Raw genomic sequence first — 20,471 nt, 5'->3', positions numbered from 1 at the left:
GTTTGGACCTAGGTCTTCTCCAGGGAATAAACCAGCCAGAGGACCTAGGAGGTCTTCTCCAGGGAATAAACCAGCCAGAGGACCTAGGAGGTCTTCTTCAGGGAATAACCAGCCAGATAAGAGGACAAACACATTTATAGGAGAGCAACAACAGGTGGACTCCATAGGGGGGTGTGGTCATCATCAGGAAAAAACAATCAAGTGATTGGGAAGCCATTTTGAGGCAGGTAACCATACATAATGCCAAATATAACCAGAATAAGTAAACATTCAATGCACAAGATGTGTATACTGCGACGAATTGCTATTTATTTATTCAACATGAATTGTAACGTTTTGCATTCTTCTTAATTATTGGTCCCCCTCATATGATGATGTTTGTACTTTTGTATCTTGTTCTACTGTCTGAATATGTGATGTTAATAGGTGTCTTTTTGTATGTATGTTTGTATGTATGAAACAAATTCCAAGCAACTCTGTTGACATGGCAATAAAGTCTTGAATCTTGAACCTATACTGTTTAGCTATGTGCAATAATAAATACATTTTAAGTCATTGGTCAGCGGCAGATCATGACAACACAAGAGGACAACACAAGAGACGGTCACGGCCACACAGCCAACTCAAGGTACGGCCACGGAGCCGACTTGGGGACCCAACGCAGCTCCTCCAAGGAAAACAAACAAATGAACGGAGCTGAACGTGAATCCCCCCCACCGCCCACCCCTTTTTTTCCCTCACTGTATATGTTTCTTTTCCCTTTTTACCTCCTTTATGATGAATTCCTGTTCTGTCCTTTGTCTATATAGAAGTGTCTATTTGTACGTCTCTAAATGTTTTTGATGAATTGAACAGTGTGAGCCTGAGGGGAAGGAGAAGTGCATTAATGCTTGGTCAGTGGTAGTGTTTCCACGCTTCCATTATGAAGTAAAGCGTGTCACTTCCACGTCCTTGTTACGGTAAGTAAGAGGGCGCACGACGTGTAACTGAGTCAGACCCGTCTGACTGATCATTTGAGTACTTCCCTAGTTTTGCCTGATTCACATTATCTTGTCTCCTTGTGCACGGATCTGGCTCAAGGCCAGGTTAGAGAAAGAAGTCATAGCTAAAGGGGGGAGTAATGTGAGTGTAAAGGCTGGCCTAGTTCACGGCTGGGAATCAGCACAGGGTCACACTGAGGCCTTTTAGATGAGTTTAACACATCAGCACTTCCACTTCCAACATAGCAGACACAGTGTTAGATTACTTAAAGGAGAGCTACCTATAGCTGTCACTTTCCGTCGAGTATCTCCGTACTATGTCAATGGTCCGAAAGAGGTTTCTGGTGCATTGATTCCTCTCGGATACGCTGCTGTCTTGTCAAAACTTCCTTGCATATTATGTTAGATTTTAAGTCGAGATTGTCCAGACAGAGAAATTCTGTATAATACGCAAACTACTAAGTGATGAATAACTGCATATATGTACCACGCGTGTTGCATAAACTCAGACATTTTTGTATGAAGGTACAAAAAAAGGAAATGCGTTTACGCAACAGCAGCTGCTCAAATGAATGGAGTGCATGGCACTAGAATGTCAACCTCAGCCTAGTGTGTGTTCCTTGCTTGCTCAGGAACACTTCAAGCCGGCAGACAACTCCTTCGCTCTTAAAGATCACACCGCGTTCTTGTAGAACACACACACAGGCAGACAAACTAAGGAGGAGGATTTCTCACTTTTTAATCTTAACAAACGTTAACCATGACCTCGGTCACTGTTCAATGTTTAGTCTCAGTCTCAATAGACTCCCCACCCAGACTGTCTATGATGCTATGATGAGTTTCTTTCCCGTTACCAACATGTATTGCATTGTATTGTATTGTATGTAATACTATGTATGAATGAATGAAGGCATTAATTTGGTGATAAAAGGAAAGATCCCAGCAGCACTTCCACTACTATATACTACTACTACTACTATACAAAGCAGACACAATATCAGAGGATTAAACACAATAAAACCATAAGGCTTATTTCCATTCTGGTCCTCTATTACTCGTCTCTGACTCAGGCCGCATCAGGTCCAGTGATGGTGGCCTCCTGGAGGTCCCCACGACCTGGAGGACCCCACGACCTGGCTCCGAACCTCGTAGAATCAGAATCAAACAGGTGAGAAGATACTGTCATGATACTGACCATGTTACTTACATACTACTGACCATGATACTGACCATGTTACTTACATACTACTGACCATGATACTGACCATGTTACTTACACTACTGACCATGATACTGACCAGTTCCTTACTACTGACCATGATACTGACCATGTTCCTTACTACTGACCATGATACTGACCATGTTCCTTACTACTGACCATGATACTGACCATGTTCCTTACTACTGACCATGATACTGACCATGTGTCTTACTACTGACCATGATACTGACCATGTTCCTTACAGACTACTGACCATGATACTGACCATGTTACTTACATACTACTGACCATGATACTGACCATGTTCCTTACTACTGACCATGATACTGACCATGTTCCTTACTACTGACCATGATACTGACCAGTTCCTTACTACTGGCCATGATACTGACCAGTGACCATATGATACCGACCATATTTTTTCCACACCACAATGAAACGTAATAGTTCGCGATAGTTCAATCCTTGATCAGAACCTTTTGAAATGCCATCTTTGGCCTTTGTATGCCTTATGTAAACTAAGCATTTGACTGAAATATGTGTATGAAATATGCCACAGAAATAAAGTAATCTTGCCATGCCTTTTTAAACCCAAACCCAAACACATTACTGGCATATTTGGTTAAGGATATTCTTTCATTACAGTAAATGGGCAACACAATCTACGGAGGGCATGAGCAAATGTTTGGAGAATGCTTTCACTTCTAAAAAGCAGACATGAGGCCATTGCATAATAAAACCTTAAAGTGAGCGTCGTCCTGCCAAGCAGACCTGCGTAGACAGAATCTGGCCAGTCCAATAAACTTCTATGTTTGACATCAATGTGTTTATAGTAACTGCTGAAATGAAAACCGTTCGCTCTTTCTCTCTCTCTCTCTGCTGTGTCCACTCATCTTGAATTATCATCACTTCTACGAGACTGTGATTGCTTACTAATAGACAGTCGATCTAAAAAGGCCCTTGATCTTCTTTGGAAGAACAATGCAACCCTAGATATCATTACAGTATTATTTTGTAATTTGTTTTACATGTTTGTGCTTTTTTGCCCTTTATTGATAGATTAAGTGGAGACAGACAGGAAACATGGAGAGACATACAGCAAAGTTCGTAAGAAACGGGACATGGACCCGCAATGCGCTAGCCTGCATTAATGAATTGCATTTTTATAGCGCTTTTCTATGCACTACGTGCCTACGCAAAGCGCTTACAATGGTTCATTCATTCATACATTGGGAGGGAAAGAGCCGAACAGTCGACGCCAGCATCCTCACTTCCCACATTCACACACCAATGGTGGCGAGCTCACACCGACCGACTCATTGGAGGCAATGTAGGGTTCAGTGTCTTGCCCAAGGACACTTCGACATGTGGACAGGAGGAGCCGGGATTCGAACCGCCGACCCATGGATCATTGGACGACCTGCTCTACCTCCTGAGCCACAGCCGCCCCATTAGGAGTCTAGGGCCGTCATTACAGTATTAAGCCCCAGTCTTTGCGTTAATAAGTCTCTAATCAACCACTTTATTGGGTCTTCCTAATGAAAAGGTTGATGGTTTTAAACTAAGACAAGGATAGAGAGGTATCTCATCCTATCAATACTGACTTTAGTTTTTAACATAATGAGGAAATAGCTGTGAATGTGATTTCTTGTGAATTGAGTTATTGTAGTCGTAGGGTAACGACAATCTCCTTCCGTTTCACTCTTGTCTCGTGGTAGAATGAGTCATAACCCACATTAACAGGTAGATAAGTAACAAGTAGATAACAGGTAGATAGCAGGACAATCTGTTTTCTTATTCATCCTGTGACCCAGATCGATCAGGACAGTAAATGATCACGTCGTTAACAATAATAAAACACAACAAAGCGTTAAGGTCAGATGCAAATCTTACACAGATCTTTATTGTTCTTTTAATTATTCAATTACACCACTTTACATACAGGCCGTGGCAGTCCATTTCTTGGCCTCTTTCAGTTCTTTTCCTTTAAACACGTCTCTCTTTACTTCACTCCATCACATACGGTAAACCCTCCATCTCCTCCCTTCCCCTACATACTTGATCCATCATATTTTTTTAGCTCACTGGCTTTTCACCAGTGCCTCAAACCATCCATTTGTGAGCACGTTGCGGTACCACTTCCATCAACGCTGTGGCAATACAACACCGTGCGTCAACAATCCAACTCTGTTCCATTAACAAGCTTTATCAACCTTTTCTTTGCTACTTTCTCTCTGACCATATTCTTTTTTTCTCCATTCAATAACCATCTTTGAATATATCTTAACAAAACGTTCTTGTCCTCAATTAGTTCCAAACCCCTCTCGTACATACATTCTCAGTGGCGTGCACAGACATTTAGAGGGGCAGGTGCTCAAGTTAAAAAAGGGCACCTTGTGCAGCGCGTGGAACCGGCCGGTTGCCTTAATCTATTTTGGGCGGGAACCCCTTTTGGTGTTAGCATTATGTTATGCTTTAGCTATTGAAAAATAGCAGATCTACAAGCTCATAGCGCGCCACCGAGTGGCGCGCTACGAGCTTGTAGGTCTGCTATTTTTGAAAATTAAAAAAAAAAAAAAGAAATAAAAAGTTTTTTTTTTTTTTTTTTTTCAAAAGGGCACATTGCCAAAAGGGCAGGGGGTGCTCAAGCACCCCCTAGTGTCTATCTGTGCACGCCACTGTACATTCTACTGGCACAAAGCAGTGTCACCAACTATAAAGCTTCCATGCAAGATGCTACATTGAAAAAGTGATCCATTTCATTGTGAAGTCAGCTTTCTTTCAGTGGTGGAAAGTAACTAAGTACTTTTACTTAAGTACAATTGTGAGGTATTTGTACTTCACTTGAGTATTTCCGATTTCCAGTACTTTTACTTCTACTCCATTACATCTCAGAGCCAAAATTTGTACTTTTTACTTCACTACAATTATTTTAAAACTTTAGTTACTAGTTACTTCTCCACCACTGCTTTCCGTTAAACCAACATGGCTCAGTTAGAAGTTGTTGTTTTTTTGTTTTACATTGAAAATAAAACAAAAATATTTCCCATTTGTAACATCAAATGATTTCGAAATTGCTACTTGTAGCAATGTTTGGTTTTGTTCCAACAGAAGAAGTGATTGCATTTAAATCAATGCCTTCGTTCTGCAGTAAATGCAAAAAATTTAGCCGGGTCATTATCTGTCTGTCATTATAGGAATGTACAAAAATAAGACTTGTCCTCCAATACTTTGGAGATATTTTTAGTTTGTTTTTGGTGGGTTCTTTTTGACTGTTCACCTGTAAATGCCCAAAAATTCAGCTAAAAAAAAGCTAAAAAAAAACAGTGCTGTTTGAAAATAGAATAAAAAAAGAGCTACAATAAAATTTAGAATAATATAAAATTAAAAATGTAACACTTGAATTACCCCCCCAAAACAATGATACATGAATGCTATAAATATCAAATTAACAGTAAACACAATGACCTCCTGTCTTCGCCAACAAACGACCGCACAGATTAATGTGAGGCACTATAATATGTTGGCTAAATCGTAGAACGGCTTCCCCTAATATTACAGCCGAGGGAAGCCGTGCAGCCGGTCTCTGTGGAATACTGCTCTACGCTGTGGTACGAGCTCGGCCCCTGTACACTGCGACAGGAGACGGGTGGAGGGGTAAGGTAAATAGCTGCCGATGAGGACAGTAACACGGAACACTGTTGAAATAATACACACACACACACACAGACACACACACATAAATACAAGTCCCAGTGAGCAGAGCGAGGCAGACTTATAACCGCCGCCGTCGCCCTGCTTCTCTTCTGTCCCTTTTGTGTTTATCTACAAAAACAAAGTCCGTTCTGTGGGAGTCCATTTTCTCTCCCTGCTGCTGGTTGAACTTCATACCATAGTCTCTTTTCTCTTCCCTAAGGACCCGAAGGACCTCCTCTTCTCCTTCTTGGCTTTGCGCAGCGTGGGCGACGCCAGCGGGGACGGCGAGGACGAGGGGGACGACGACGTGGACGAGGACAAAGACGACGAGGAGCAGGGGGAGGACAGGGAGGCGGGGCTGGGGGTCTCGTCCACGCGCTGCGCCGGCGAGCAGGGCGCCGACTGGGCCTTCTCGGGGCCGGCCGCCAGGCAGTTCTCGTCGGCCTCCTCCATGTGGACGATGGCGGAGATGGAGGAGGGGCGGCGCTTGGAGCGGGCGTCGGCGGGCGAAGGCGACGCGGGCAGCGACGCGGGCGCCTCGGCGGGGAGAGGCCGGTGGACGGAGATGGCGCTGCGCAGGCAGTTGAGCCACTGCTGCTTGTGGAAGATGTCGTTCACCTGCAGCGTGTGCGACTGGCCGTGGGTCGGGTCCTGGAAGCGAACGCGGAAGATGTTCTTGGCTGTGGAGGAGGAAGGACACGGGAGAGTTCGGTTAATCACTTAAGCCCTATAGACATTGTTGCATGACAAGCGAACAAAGCCAATCTAGCCCATTCTGGGCGGGAACCCCTTTTGGTGTTAGCATTATGTTATGCTTTAGCTATTGAAAAATAGCAGACCTACAAGCTCATAGCGCGCCACCGAGTGGCGCGCTACGAGCTTGTAGGTCTGCTATTTTTGAAAAATCGAAGAACGACTGACATAGAAACATAGCTTTTTCAGAAAACTGTCAGGATGTAGAAGACATTTGTAGAATCTGATCTCAGGTCAAAATGGTGTTAATACTGTGGTGCGGGCGTGGCGTGGTGGCGTGGTGGTGGCGTGGTGCGGGTGTGTTAATACTGTGGTGCGGGGGCGTGGCGTCTGCTCACCTTTGTCGGAGTTGCTGAACGCCCCCCTGAAGGAGCCACCCATGCGGACGTCTCCGTCCTGCAGGTCCTCCAGGACCAGGTGGTGCACCGGGATGGGCTGCCGGTACACCTGGAAACACTGGCGCTCGTTCCTGGTCACGGGCCGCGTGAGGACCAGCAGCTCGTTGAACAGGAACACGTGCAGCTTCTGGAAGGAGGAGGAAGAAAATAAGTCATTATAGGAGGCATTATCACACATCGCTGACTTTAATCTCCTGTGATGTGAATCTAAATATAGATTGTTGTTGTAGGAGACACAATGTTAATATGGAGCTTGCATTGGTTGCATATGATGGTATAAGCAGTGTGTGTGTGTGTGTGTGCGTCTGCGTGTGCGCGTGCGTGCGTGAGCGTGTGCGTATATGACGTGCAAGCCTTACCGTGCCACTCTTGTTGCGGAGCTCCCCGTGACACGACAGGCTCTTGCACTCGTCGATGTGCGGGTCCCTTTGCCTCTCGTCCAGATACTCCAGTTTCTCGATGTAGTACTGGCACTCGGACTCTCCCTTCTTCATGTTGATGTCCGACAGTACGCCCTGGACGATGGAGATCTGAAGACGAGACACCGAGCAGAAAACATTCATATTAGCCACACATACACCTGACCACACACCATGGGGGAGGACATGGAGAGGACCTCTTTGACCGACTCTGTGTGCGTATGTGTGTGTGTGCGCACGTGTCCCACACTCACCGCTTGCTCCAGGCTGGCCGTGTCGGCGTGCTCCGCAGGCGTGTGCCTCAGGATCTCCTTGAGCAGCAGCGGGTACTTGAAAAGGCGCGAGCGCGGAATATCCAGGAAGCTCCAGAGGTCCAGCTTCCGGCTGAAGGGCGAGTCCAGGCAGCGCTGCAGGAAGTCCTGCACCCTGCGGTCCTGCTTCTTCTGGTCCAGCAGGGCCTTGGCCGCCAGCTGGTTGCTGCAGTAGTCTCGGTAAGTGTTCAGCCTGGGCAGCTGGGGGAGAAATGAGGAACACGTTAAGAATTAACACTCTCCGTTGCTTCAAACCAAACGTGACACCGATCTGTTTGAAATGCATGGAAAGCACAGTGGTCATCAGTGTTGTTTTTGGCAGCAAATTTTGATTTTAGTTTTAGTCATAGTCTCTTGAATAGTTTTCATTTAGTTTTAGTCACATTTTAGTCACCTGGAATGTTTTAGTGTTAGTCTAGTTTTAGTCGACTAAACGTCATAAGATTTTAGTCGACTAAATCTACAGTTGATTTAGTCGACTAAAATGTATTTTGGCGGGCCTTGATGCTGTCGTAATGACTGATTTTGCACTTGCTGAAAATAGCCGATCTACAAGCTCACAATGCGTCGCAGCGGTTTAGTCGACGAAAACCACACTGGTGGTCATCGTGGCCGAAAACTAAGTAAAAACTAAGCTATGATGGCTAAAACTAAGACTAAAATATATTGACAATTTCGCCCAACAAACTAGACTATAATGTTAAGGAGGGACTATACTGGAGAAGAGATCCAGTAGAGCTAAAAGACAAAGTCGTTTTTATGTTTGGTTCTGGCGCTCTGGAATGATAGCAGATCGATCTAACGAGCTCACAACAACAACTCACCCAGCTGACGACGATCTGTCCTATCTGTCCCACGGTCCCGTCCGGCCCGGTGGCTTTAGCCAGCTGGGCCAGCAGGTCCTCGTGCAGTGGGATATAGGTGTCCAGGTTGCCAAAGATGATGGTCAGCTCCTCCTCGGACATGATGGACAGCTTCAGCATGGGGTCATGGTACGCCTGTGGATGGGAGGGAGACCGGTCACATAACCATCCTCCCAACATTCTTTCACGATAACAGAGGGGAGGAGATGAGGCTAAGAATAGCTCGCATTAATGGTTAAGAAGAGGGGAAAAACAGAAGAGAGGTATCATTCCTTTCTTTTTATAACCTCTGGCTCGAGTGTGCGGAGGGCCTGCCAGCCTCTGATTAAATCTTGTTTTCTTTAACATGCAACTCCCCTCGAGTTCGAGGAGGTTTTAAAAAGGGGGAAGATTTTCTCAAAACAAAAATAAATACAAACCTTGCGTGCGAGCTGCAGGTCTTCAATCAGGTCCTGTTCTCCACGAGACAACTCAAAAATGGCCTGAGGAGGAAGGAAGGAGATAAACAGACATTTTAGGGAAGAAAACACAAAAGTAAAAAAGAATTGGACTGGATGTCATTATATTATTACATTCAGTACCCATTACACTAAATAGTCACCGCTGATGCCAAATTGCTGAGGTCAACCGCTGAATGTGTGCGATCGCCTGACTCTAGTGTCTCCCTCCTCCCCATGTCTGTGCTTACATCTGCGTGCTACAGTGTTTATGGGTCCTGACAGTTGGCTGAGATGTCTGCCATGTAGCAGTCGAGTACAGAGCTAGAGCACAGTGCAGCTACACTATGTAAGACCTAGCAGGTCTACATTGGCTCGCACAGACGGGGAAAATAGGAGTTTTTGACCCCCACTTAGCTCATTTAGCACAAATACTATGAGGACATGTGAATGTTAACATGTCTGAAAGGCTTTACTGGCGCAAGTGGAGAAGCAGAACAAGGGGAGAAAAGGTCTGAGTGCGTCAGAGCCATGGAGTGCATTAAATCCTTTGTACTGGAGCCCTCTGGGCTTAATATAAAACGGACCAGACAGCCAGAATATTGTGCTATTGCCTGGAAATTTGACCTAAGAATGCTATTTGGTTATAGTTTATTTTATCCTCCTCCCGGGCTGCAGTTTTAGCTGCAGACTCGCACGCAAGATCTGTACAGTGTAGATCTGTACAGTGTGTAGTCTTCAGTCAGTAGATCTGTACAGTGTGTAGTCTTCAGTCAGATCTGTACAGTGTAGTCTTCAGTCAGATCTGTACAGTGTAGTCTTCAGTCAGATCTGTACAGTGTAGTCTTCAGTCAGATCTGTACAGTGTAGTCTTCAGTCAGTGTGACTGTGAAGCTGTTTCTCACCTCCTGCCTCTTAATCTCCTTGGTGGAGAAGGTTCCCTTCTGGTGGACATCGTGCGTCTCGGACCACAGCGTGCTGTTCCTCCTCTTGGGCGGCGTAGGGGCCGTCGCCTTGCTGCAAGGCTTCTGGGGCACGCCCGGCGCCTTGCCATCGCCTCGGAACGAAGCCTACGTGGACAGGAAACACCGGTGTTAACCCAGGATGCACTTGGAAGGAAGCCCGCTTGACGAGTGATGGAGGCTATTAAACCCAGAACAACAACAACGTGCGGGCGCTCACCTGGATGGTTTGGCCGAAGCGCCGGACGGCCCCACCCTTCACCGGAGAGATGAGGCTGGCTAGCGTTGTCACCCTGCCGAGAGGACGGACGCGCTTGTTGCTGGGTTCCTGGGAGAGGAAGAGAGTGACACAGTTAGGGGTTAGTCAGGCGCTTTGTCATGTCGCACACACACACACACACACACACACACACTGCACATAATTACAGTTAACACTAAAACTTCCCCCGTGTCGTGAACTTGAAACTAAAAGGATTCGATCGGGCCACCATGGGAGGGAATTTCCACCAAGGAGGACTCTGCAGAGACTGCAGGCGTTCCCTTGTGACTTCCTTGTGATGAAGCTCGCCATCTCAAGTCATAAATCTGCATTCGGAGCCTCCACTCCCTGCTCTGGAGCTGAGTCCGAAGACAGACAGACAGTCGGACAGACAGACAGACAGACAGACAGACAGACAGACTGACTGGCGGACCAGCTGACAGTTTTAGTGAGGTTAGGAGGATGAAGAGGAGGAGGAGTTAAGCACCCCCCCCCCCCCCCACACCCACAGCAGCTGTCAGCTCCATCATGGTGAGAGTCCTGGGCCAGGCGCGAGCCCACGGAGCACAAAGGCCCCTCTCTGACAGATGACTTACTGGGGAAGGGGGCAAGGAGGCATGCCAGGAATGCACGGGACCCTCTGCTCTCAGCTGTCCGAGAGTGTCGTGTCTCCCCCCCCCACTACTCACAGTACTCAGACTCTCAGCTTTCTGGCCTGACAGCAAAACTCAAGAGAGAGATTTAGTTCTATCTCTCAAACAGTGTGAGACAAATGGCTCCTGAGTGGCTCTGCTCTTTAACAGGCCCCTTTAACAGGCCCCTTTAACTCCCAGAGGTGTGTGGTAGGCCTATGGGACAGTGTGTGTGAGTGTGTGTGTGGTATGGGACAGTGTGTGTGAGTGTGGGTGGTATGGGGACAGTGAGTGTGTGTGTGTGGTATGAGACAGCGAGTGTGTGTGTGGTATGAGGACAGTGTGTGTGTGTGGTATGGGACAGTGTGTGTGTGGTATGGGGACTGTGTGTGTGTGTGTGTGTGTGTGTGTGTGTGTGTGTGTGTGTGTGTGTGTGTGTGTGTGTGTGTGTGTGTGTGTGGCACTGTGTCATCCCGGGACAGCTTAGACAAACACACCAGCAGCAGGAAGTGAGGAAAGGAGACACTGCCATAAACAGACTCTGCAGTCCCCCTTGCTCTGCTGACTGTTGATATTCGGGGGAGAGAGTGTGTGTGTGTGTGTGTGTGTGTGTGTGTGTGTGTGTGTGTGTGTGTGTGTGTGTGTGTGTGTGTGTGTGTGTGTGTGTGTGTGTGTGTGTGTGTGTGTGTGTGTGCGGAGGGTGAACAACAGTGGTGTTTCTCTGCGTGCGAGTCAAGGCAGGCCCCTCCAGCAGCCCTTGCGTGAGAGCAGCACCACACCTGGAACAGGTGACCCCTCCCCCTGCCCCCACTCCTCCTCCCTTCACCGAGCCCTGAGGCTGCGAGCGGAGAGAGAGAGAGAGAGAGAGAGAGAGAGAGAGAGAGAGAGAGAGAGAGAGAGAGAGAGAGAGAGAGAGAGAGAGAGAGAGAGAGAGAGAGAGAGAGAGAGACGCTTGGGCACTTTGCCAACAGCAACAAGACCGGAGGAATCAAAGCGCTGCAGATGTGAGGTAATGATTTCAAGCCACAGAGGCCTCTTGAAAAACATGACAGCAGAAGAACAGCCACACAGGCGTAATTATCTTCTTCTGGGATGTTTTTTTTTTTCATGGGGGTGGCGGGGACGGACGGACGGACGGACGGACAGACAGACATGTGTGCATGTGTTTCTTGTTGTGGATTTTGAGCCCTGCAGAGTCCCAGTGCTAAAAGACTCGCTTGCCTGTGTTTTCTACTGACTCAGGGAGAATAGGATTTTTCTTTCTTTCTTTCTGTCTTTCTCTCTCTCTCTCTTTTTTTTTTTGCCTCTGCTCAGCAGAAACTGAGGAACAAGAGTGTCCATTCAGGCCCTGCAGACACAGCTGTGGAACAGATCTGCATTAAGTCTGGTGTGGCATTAGAAACCAGTGTGGTTGGTGGTCACGTATCTCCACACTGGACCAGAATATTATGGTCAAAGACAGACAGACAGCCAGCCATCAAAAAAAAAAGAAAAGCATATCACTCAAACCCCCCCCCCCCCTCTCTAAACTGAGACGGACCAATAAACAGAGAGGGGCCACTTCCCAAACCGCCAGACCGACCCATCGTGGTCAGTGAAGGAATCCACATTAGGAAAAAGGGCCCTCATGTGAAAAAGATTCTTGACTGAAAGTTGCAGCTCATCAATGTGAGTTCAGCGTTTCGGGCCTAAACTCCCTGGACAAAGGGGGGAGGGGCGGGGGAGCCTGCATTTGGTTTCAAGTTGAGTGAGGAGGTTTAGCTTCTAAAGTCAATATTGGAAACGTGTGTTGCTCCATTATTGTGCCTTTCCTGTCCATTGGGGACCAGCCCTGGAATAACAAAAGGGCCACTAGTCCCACTCTTTGTGTTTACCTCTCCGTCGGCTGGAAAGTGCAACACTGCAGGCAGACTGATAGAGAACAGTTTCTATTCCAGGACCGTGTGTGTGTGTCCAGGGAACTCCCTCAAGGGCTGAACAGTCCAACTCACTCCAGGAAACCCAGACAGATCCGGGATTTGTGCTGCTGGTCTAGATAGCCCGTCAACAGTGGAACACCCGCACCCCCCCCGGGTTTTAAACAACACACGCACTGTACATGTGTGCTCCCAGCCATAAAACACCCCTAGTCTAACCCCCCCAAAGATTACATTCTCATAAACTCTCCAGTCAAGGGAGGGAGGCCCCCGAGAAGTTCCCTTCTCCCCGCACCCCTGTTTTTGGCCTTTGATGTAAACCATGCATGTCTGCCGTCTGCTAATACCCGGCGTCTGGCCCTGCTCTGCACGCACGGATCACACCCCATGCAAGTTGAGCTGATACAGAGCCAGGGATGGATGGAGCAACCCAACCATGCCTCACTTCATGTGGGGGGAAGGAGAGAACTAGTTTTATCACAAAATGTGCACGGCTCACTTCTCTTTTCCTGTCCTAGTGACAAATCAGACTTCTGCTTCATGAAATATGAAATGAAACCTCAAACCACACAATTATTTGAAAGGGGAAGGAAGCGAAGCCCCCCCCCCCCCCCCCTCCCCCTCGAGCTCAAATAATTGACTCAACGATATCTGTTCTTAAAAGAAAATCAGCTGAGATCATGGATGGGGGAGTAGAAACCCTCCGTCCGAACACTAGCAGCACACCTGGCCTGGACGGCGTCTGGCAGCACTGACCGCGGTCCCTTTCATTGTAAAGGCTAAAAGGAATGCTCTTAGGCTGCTGTGCAAAGGCAGCACTTTGCACCTGACAAGAGCCAATCTGCCCCCGAGGCCCTCGTGGGGAAGTCCAACCTGACTTCTTTTGTATTAGCATGAAGCTATTGTAATGGAGTCCTTATGTGCTTTACATCAAGCACCCCCTGATCTGATCTCTTAAACTTAAAGGATGGAGCTTTGTTTACCCCCCCCCGCCGCCTCACTATTTGGTCTGATTTGTATCTTTACTGCCTCCTTTAATCAGTCAATATCCCCCACCTGAGGCCGGGATACCTGCCGGGTCACATTTCTCGCACTAAATGCATGCATAACAGGGACAACAAGGCAAACAATCTCCTGTTTCGGGTTATACAACAATTATCTCCACAATCTCCAATAATTAACTTAGCGTTAACTAAATGTCCAATAGATGGTCAATAAAGATGATCTAATCTACTAACCTAGATCAAGACAGGAACATGGCAGTAACATCCATAAAAGGTCTGTAGCACAAAGTGCATGCAAATAGATACACACATACCCACACACCCTGTGTGTCCACCTGAGATAAGAACTGGGCTAAGTCACTGATTCACTCACATCTGATAAGGTGAGCTAATCCAGCCCTGGTCTAACCTGATACGAAGGGGAACAGGATACGTGTGGTGTGCACCAGGAGGGACATCTGGGCACCGTGATGTCCAAAATGTTTATTTTGTCCAAAATGTTTATTTTGTCCAAAATGTTTATTTTGTCCAAAATGTTAAAAAAAATTAAATATTTGAAAAAGAATGGTCTTAACCCATTTTGACCTGAGATCAGATTCTAAAAATGTCTTCTAAATCCTGAGAGTTTCCTGAAAAAAGCTATGTTTCTATGTCAGAAAAATAGCAGATCTACAAGCTCGTAGCGCGGCACCGAGTGCCGCTACGAGCTTGTAGATCTGCTATTTTTCAATAGCTAAAGCATAACATAATGCTAAAGTATACATGATTAGAACACGCTTAAGCAGTTGACAGTTAAGGTCTAATATAATATTTGTACAACTTGCTACAAATTGCTACAAAACAAGACATTGAAGGGTAAAATTAAGTCTAATAATGATGTTACCATGCATGTTCACATCATGTTTATACTTAAGACCTTTTTTTAACATTCTGGATAACCTCCATGTACATTGAGGTGCCGAGCTGTCCCCTAGTGCCCACCTATCCTATACGAAGACCACACAACTTTGCCCAGCAAACTGTGAAAACGCATTACACAAAAAGTATGAATTCATGTAAAACAATGTCTGGACTCTCACCTCTGACTCTTTATTGGCCTGGTTCTGGTAGTCTATCACTTGAAGCGTCCGCTTGATAGGCACCAAGCTACCCAGCTCATCGTAAGCCACCATCGCTTTCAGTGGAAACACAATATCCTTTTCTTTTAATCCTGATGATGGGGAGTCAGCTCTGAGAGTAATCCACGTGAGAAAAAAATTATAAATATTACTATAAGAGAAACAAAAACAAAAATTGTAGATGTGTTGTTCCCCCTTTTGTTTATTCCATGTTTTCCTGTGGTGCAGGACGGGGGTCTCTCTGAAGAGACTGCTCTCTCTCTCACACACACACACACACACACTAAACTTTTTCTCTGACTCTGAGGTGGACAGGGGGAGGGAGGGCTTTTATATCCAGACAGGGAAAGGGGAGGGGCTAACTCCAAACAGCACTCCCATTGCTGAGAAGTTAGGGGAGGGCTGGGGAGGGGGGGGGGGGGGGGGTATCGCTTTACTAGAAGTGTAATGAACAGACTACAGCCTGCATGAAGTCTGTCTGGTGACTCGAGGTTACAGCCTGCATGCTCTCTCTGTTGCCGATTCACTCACACTGGAAACAGTAGTGAGAATTTTAAGGATCACAAACTTTTACAGAGTTTATTACAATAATAATAATAACAACTCGATGCAGGACTGCGGGCAGCTTCATGTAATGTCACATAATTGGAGGGTTTTAAGGTTTTTCTAAAATCAGGAAAACTAACTCCAAGACACCCAAACAACAGAATGTACTGTATGTCTCGAGTAAAGATTGTTTTACAGAAACTCAAATGTAATGTTTCATTCATGGAGACAAAGGGAATTAGCTGGAGAAGCAGCATAATTTAAGGTGGCTTTTAAAATAAACTTTATCGGGTATTTTTTTAGAAAGTAAAACGAAACAACTGGGCAAGACGTTGCGTTATAACCACATTTAGTCCTCCAGTTTTCTGAAATAAATATTTTCACGATTTTTCAAAAATAGCAGACCTACAAGCTCATACTTAGCTATGAGCTTGTAGATCTGCTATTTTCCAATAGCTAAAGTATAACATAATGCTTAGTTAAAACACCAAAAGGGGTTCCTGCCCAAAATGGGTTCATCCACATATAAAGGCATTATAACACTTGTTAAGCATGACAACTAACTTATAACAAAGACACTTTATAGCTAGCTAAGTTAAGGTAGTTGGTTATAATGTGCTGTTCCACTGAGCTTATAAATAATGCATTATGACCAGCACATAATACATTATAAATGTTGTTATCAGTTGTCATACATACTTATATATAAACATTTATAACAAGTGTTATAATGTCTTATAAAGTGCATTATAATGCATTATAGACCAGACCTTTAAGTAAAGTGTTACCAAAACCGGTCCTGTTGTCTTTGTTTTGTTTGTCTGTTAACATTTGTCACTGTTTTAACTGGTTTATTACATTTATATACCTTTTTTTATTATGTATTGTATTTGGAACACTCATTACTCATCATCTGTCAATGATATTCTGCAGTTATGTTATATACAAAATGCCTAATAAAAACACCCATTTTGACCTGAGATCAGATTCTAAAAATGTCTTCTACATCCTGACAGTTTTCTGAAAAAGCTATGTTTCTATTGTTTAAAAGGATTTGAGTTAAGCACACTGCAAAATCCAGAGAATCCTAGAGTCCAACGAACATTCAGAACTTTGCAGCGCAGCAAACCTAAAATGACCACTATAGTCATTAGTCACTTAGTAGGTAATACGAATTTGGCTCTGACTTGCTGGGTGAAACAGAGAGTGGAACAGAAAGTGTATGACATTGTTATGGCATTGAAGGTGTAAAGTGCACTGCGTTTGTTCTGTGGTTTGACTAACGACGGGGCCGTAATTAGCCTTGGTAGTTTGATTGGTTTCATTACAATATCAATGGATGGGTCTCATTGTCACACACACACAAAGCAGTCTACGCTGAAACCTGTATATTCAGATCTGTTGGGGGGGTTTTGGGGACCCCCCCCTTGGGGACCCCCCCCCCCCCCCCCCCCCCCCACTTCACTTGTTGATTGCTGCATAATAATAGTTTTAACCCATTCTGGGTTGGAACCCCTTTTTGGTGTTTTAACTAAGCATTAGGTTATACTTTAGCTATTGAAAAATAGCAGATCTACAAGCTCATAGCACGCCACCGAGTGGCGCGCTATGAGCGTGTAGGTCTGCTATTTTTGAAAAATCGTAAAAATGCGGCACAAATCTTTGAATATATATTCTTTCAGAGCGAACGTATTTAACTCAAATCTTTGCTTCTGGGGGGTTCCTGGAACTACATATTTTCAGATGGGGGTCGGAGGCCAATTTCATATCATTTTTCTGGTCCTTGACATGAAATATTGAGCACCACTGATACAGAAACATGAGGTATTTCAGAAAACTGTCGGAATTTAGAAGACATTTTTTTTAGATTTCGACGTCAGGCCGAAATGGGTTAATTAAAAGCCATACTGTATGTGTAAGTTTCAGTGTAAGAAATATGCTAATAGACAATACATACATTGCCATTTTTTTATATGCCGCAAGCGGAGCCTGCAGCACCACCGTTGCCCAGGTGGAGCCTGCAGAATCCACCACCACCCCCAAATGAAGTGTCTGGTGCTGGGAATCTGGTGCAACGCACAGGTCCTGGACCTGGTGAGATGTAGGAGGCGCCCAGACAGGACCCACAGAGCCACCCACACAACCCACAGAGCCTATAGTCCCGGCCTCCACGCGCCAGATTGTTCTACCTCCCAGTCCCGGCAGAGTAGTTCCAGAGCAACGGATTGTGTGGCCCTGGTCTTTCCCTAATGGGACTGATCGAGGGTAGCTACTGGTACGTATAAGTCGGGACTTGATCACCCCCGGCTGGGTCACCTGAATGAGGGGTATGATGTTGCGAGACCCGAAACGCAGATGACCTTGGGATACATCACTGAGGATACGTCCCAGGTGCATCCATGCAATGTTTTTTTTTTCTCCGTTCTACTTCTGGCATACACTCCTACTCTTTATTGCTTTATTGGTCCCATTGCAAACCTGTATGCCTTTGCATTGTTCTTATTGAACTTTTAACGTATGCTATTTAAGTATTTAATGACCTCTTCCATTAAGGAAAGGATTCCAAATAAGCCTGCTGGACTTCTTCCTTTTCTATATAATAATAATAACTTTTTGGTAACACTTTACAATAACGACCTGTTATAAAGCATTTATAAACATTTATAACTATGTGAATAGTTCGCTACTTACTAATACCTTACTAATAACGTATAAATGATGTTTAAACATAGTTATAAATGTCTAGGTAAACATTTACGGATGTCAACAATGATTGTTCATGATTATTACTGATCTACAAACTGCTTAGGTCGTGTAAAGTGTTACCAACTTTTCTTTTGATACGCATTGTTTCTATTTTAAAACCCATTTAGGCCGCATTTTTACGATTTTTCAAAAATAGCAGACCTACAAGCTCGTAGCGCGCCACTCGGTGGCGCGCTATGAGCTTGTAGATCTGCTATTTTTCAATAGCTAAAGTATAACATAATGCTTAGTTAAAACACCAAAAGGGGTTCCACGTCCAGAATGGGTTAAATTGCAATGTGCTAATACACTAAACTAGGGCTAATTTGGAAGCAGAAGTCACACAGACGGAGTTCTCTATTGAATAGAGAACTCTGTGTGAGTCTATTCAACCCCAGACAGTGTTCTTCCGCCAGGGTTGGAGAAACACCACACACACACACAGGTGTGCAGTATATGTGTGTGTGAGTGTGTTCCTCTCTGTGCGTGCTGCTCTGCACACCCACAGCTGCTGCACAAATGGACCCCAGAATTCAAGGTGTTAAAGGTGTGCCGGGTCAGCTTAAACATGGTGCAAAAGTGGTAGTACTGCAGGGAGGGAGCTACTCTGAGGTGCGAGAATGTGTCTGTGCGTGTGTGCGTGTGTGTGTGTGTGTGTGTGTGTGTGTGTGTCTGTGTGTGCGTGTGCCTCTGTGTTTTTTAGGCAAATGGACGGGACCTGCTGGCTCTAATTCATCCCCTCTCCTGTGTCAACACGGAGCTGTGAAACAGGACATGGGCCCCCGTAGCATTTGTGTTATGAGAAAGAGACACATGCCAGATGCTGACGTAGCCTCGTGGTGGCTATAATAATAAGGCCTTGTTGTTGTTCAGGGTTTTTTATATTTAGTTGCATTGTGCACTCAGAAAATAATGCTCACAAAGTGTGGCGTATTATGCAACGTAGTTGACTCACTGTGACCTTGTGGGTCAGTGTGCAAACGCCTGCAGCACGCAGTGATCTGCAAGCACAAAAGGTTGGGGTGTTTGAGTTGAGCGTTCCTCATCGTCTAGGTATTTAAGATGGTTGTAGTGCCATCAGCAAAAGTAAAAGTAGCCTTGCCGAGCCATGAGGCCAATAGGGCAGGAGCCCATCTCCTGTTTCTGTAGCGTGAGGCAGCTTGATGTACAAGTACACCCCCTGGACATGACGCTAGTATGTCGCAGGGACTTACCCCCAATCCAACCCCCCAGCAAGCACGGTCAGGACCTGGACGAATTAGTGACGTCTCTATTGGGGCCAGATCAAGTCAAACCAAGACTAGTCACATCTGGCCCAGAATATCACCTGATTTCAACCAACATAAATTCTGCCCACTAAGACAGACGTCCCTGGATGAATCAGAGAGAGTCTGATCGAGGCCAGATCAACTTAAGTCATATCATAACTAGTCAGATCTGGCCCACAATAAGCTATATTATTTCAACTGGTGAAGACGTCCTGGAAATGACGTAAAGATCATCCCCATATGGACTGGGATCTGGCCTAGTCCTGAACGTCACCGGAGTCACCATAACGTCATCATGACGTCATTTGGCTTGCTGGGCCTTGATGCTGAGTGTCAAGCAGGGAGGCACCGGGTCCCATTTTTAGAGTCTTTGGTATGACCCGGCTGGGGATCGAACCCCGACCTCCCAGTCTCAGGGCGGACACTCTAACCACAAGGCCACTGAGCTGGTCAGCAAAAGCTAATATGACAACGCTCACTGTGAGGAGAAAGTTATTCTCGCGTTACTTACCAGACTGTTGCCTCCGCCATTTCCAAACGCTTGACATCATACAGTCTGGACCAACGGAAGAGCTGTCATGAGTAAACTATAGAGCGGAAGTGGAGCCTCCTCCCCACTTCCGTTTCGTCTTTACAGTCGCGCACATTTATCCAAATATAAATATAAAACATCCAAGCATATATATAGCTTGTTGCTTAGCAGAAAGGGAAATAAGGAAATAAGCTCTAAAAGATATTTTTTAATATATTTTCGTGAACGGAAATGGCAGCTTCCGTTACTCAGCTCATGGGGGGCTATAGGTCCAGACTCTAAATAGCATTCGGAGATTGTACTTAGTTTAGACAGTTTTTGGTTTAGACTAGTCATTGGTTAGACCAGTCATTAGTCCTACAACTACAACCTATCTCAAACCCTCACCCTAAACCTAACATCCCACGGGG

The 20,471-nt window shown here is 45.6% G+C and overlaps 1 protein-coding gene across 1 annotated transcript in view; it reads right to left on the bottom strand.

The window, feature by feature from the left end:
- Window positions 1-4,889: 4,889 nt before the first annotated feature.
- The window catches only part of net1 (neuroepithelial cell transforming 1), a 57,389-nt gene continuing 41,807 nt past the window's right edge, over window positions 4,890-20,471 (bottom strand). The window contains exons 4-12 of the mRNA XM_079493751.1: window positions 14,932-15,082; window positions 10,262-10,369; window positions 9,985-10,149; window positions 9,062-9,124; window positions 8,604-8,777; window positions 7,723-7,980; window positions 7,409-7,579; window positions 6,990-7,176; window positions 4,890-6,578 (exon numbers count right to left, since the gene is read on the bottom strand). Of these exons, the coding sequence (XP_079349877.1) occupies window positions 6,088-6,578; window positions 6,990-7,176; window positions 7,409-7,579; window positions 7,723-7,980; window positions 8,604-8,777; window positions 9,062-9,124; window positions 9,985-10,149; window positions 10,262-10,369; window positions 14,932-15,082 (1,768 nt within the window). The 3' untranslated portion in view covers window positions 4,890-6,087. The remainder of the gene's footprint in view (window positions 6,579-6,989; window positions 7,177-7,408; window positions 7,580-7,722; window positions 7,981-8,603; window positions 8,778-9,061; window positions 9,125-9,984; window positions 10,150-10,261; window positions 10,370-14,931; window positions 15,083-20,471) is intronic.

The sequence above is a fragment of the Electrona antarctica genome, assembly GCF_951216825.1.
Source record: "Electrona antarctica genome assembly, chromosome: 23".
Taxonomy (NCBI): domain Eukaryota; kingdom Metazoa; phylum Chordata; class Actinopteri; order Myctophiformes; family Myctophidae; genus Electrona; species Electrona antarctica.
Note: the sequence above shows the minus strand (reverse complement) of the source record. Positions and strands in the feature narration are given on the sequence as shown.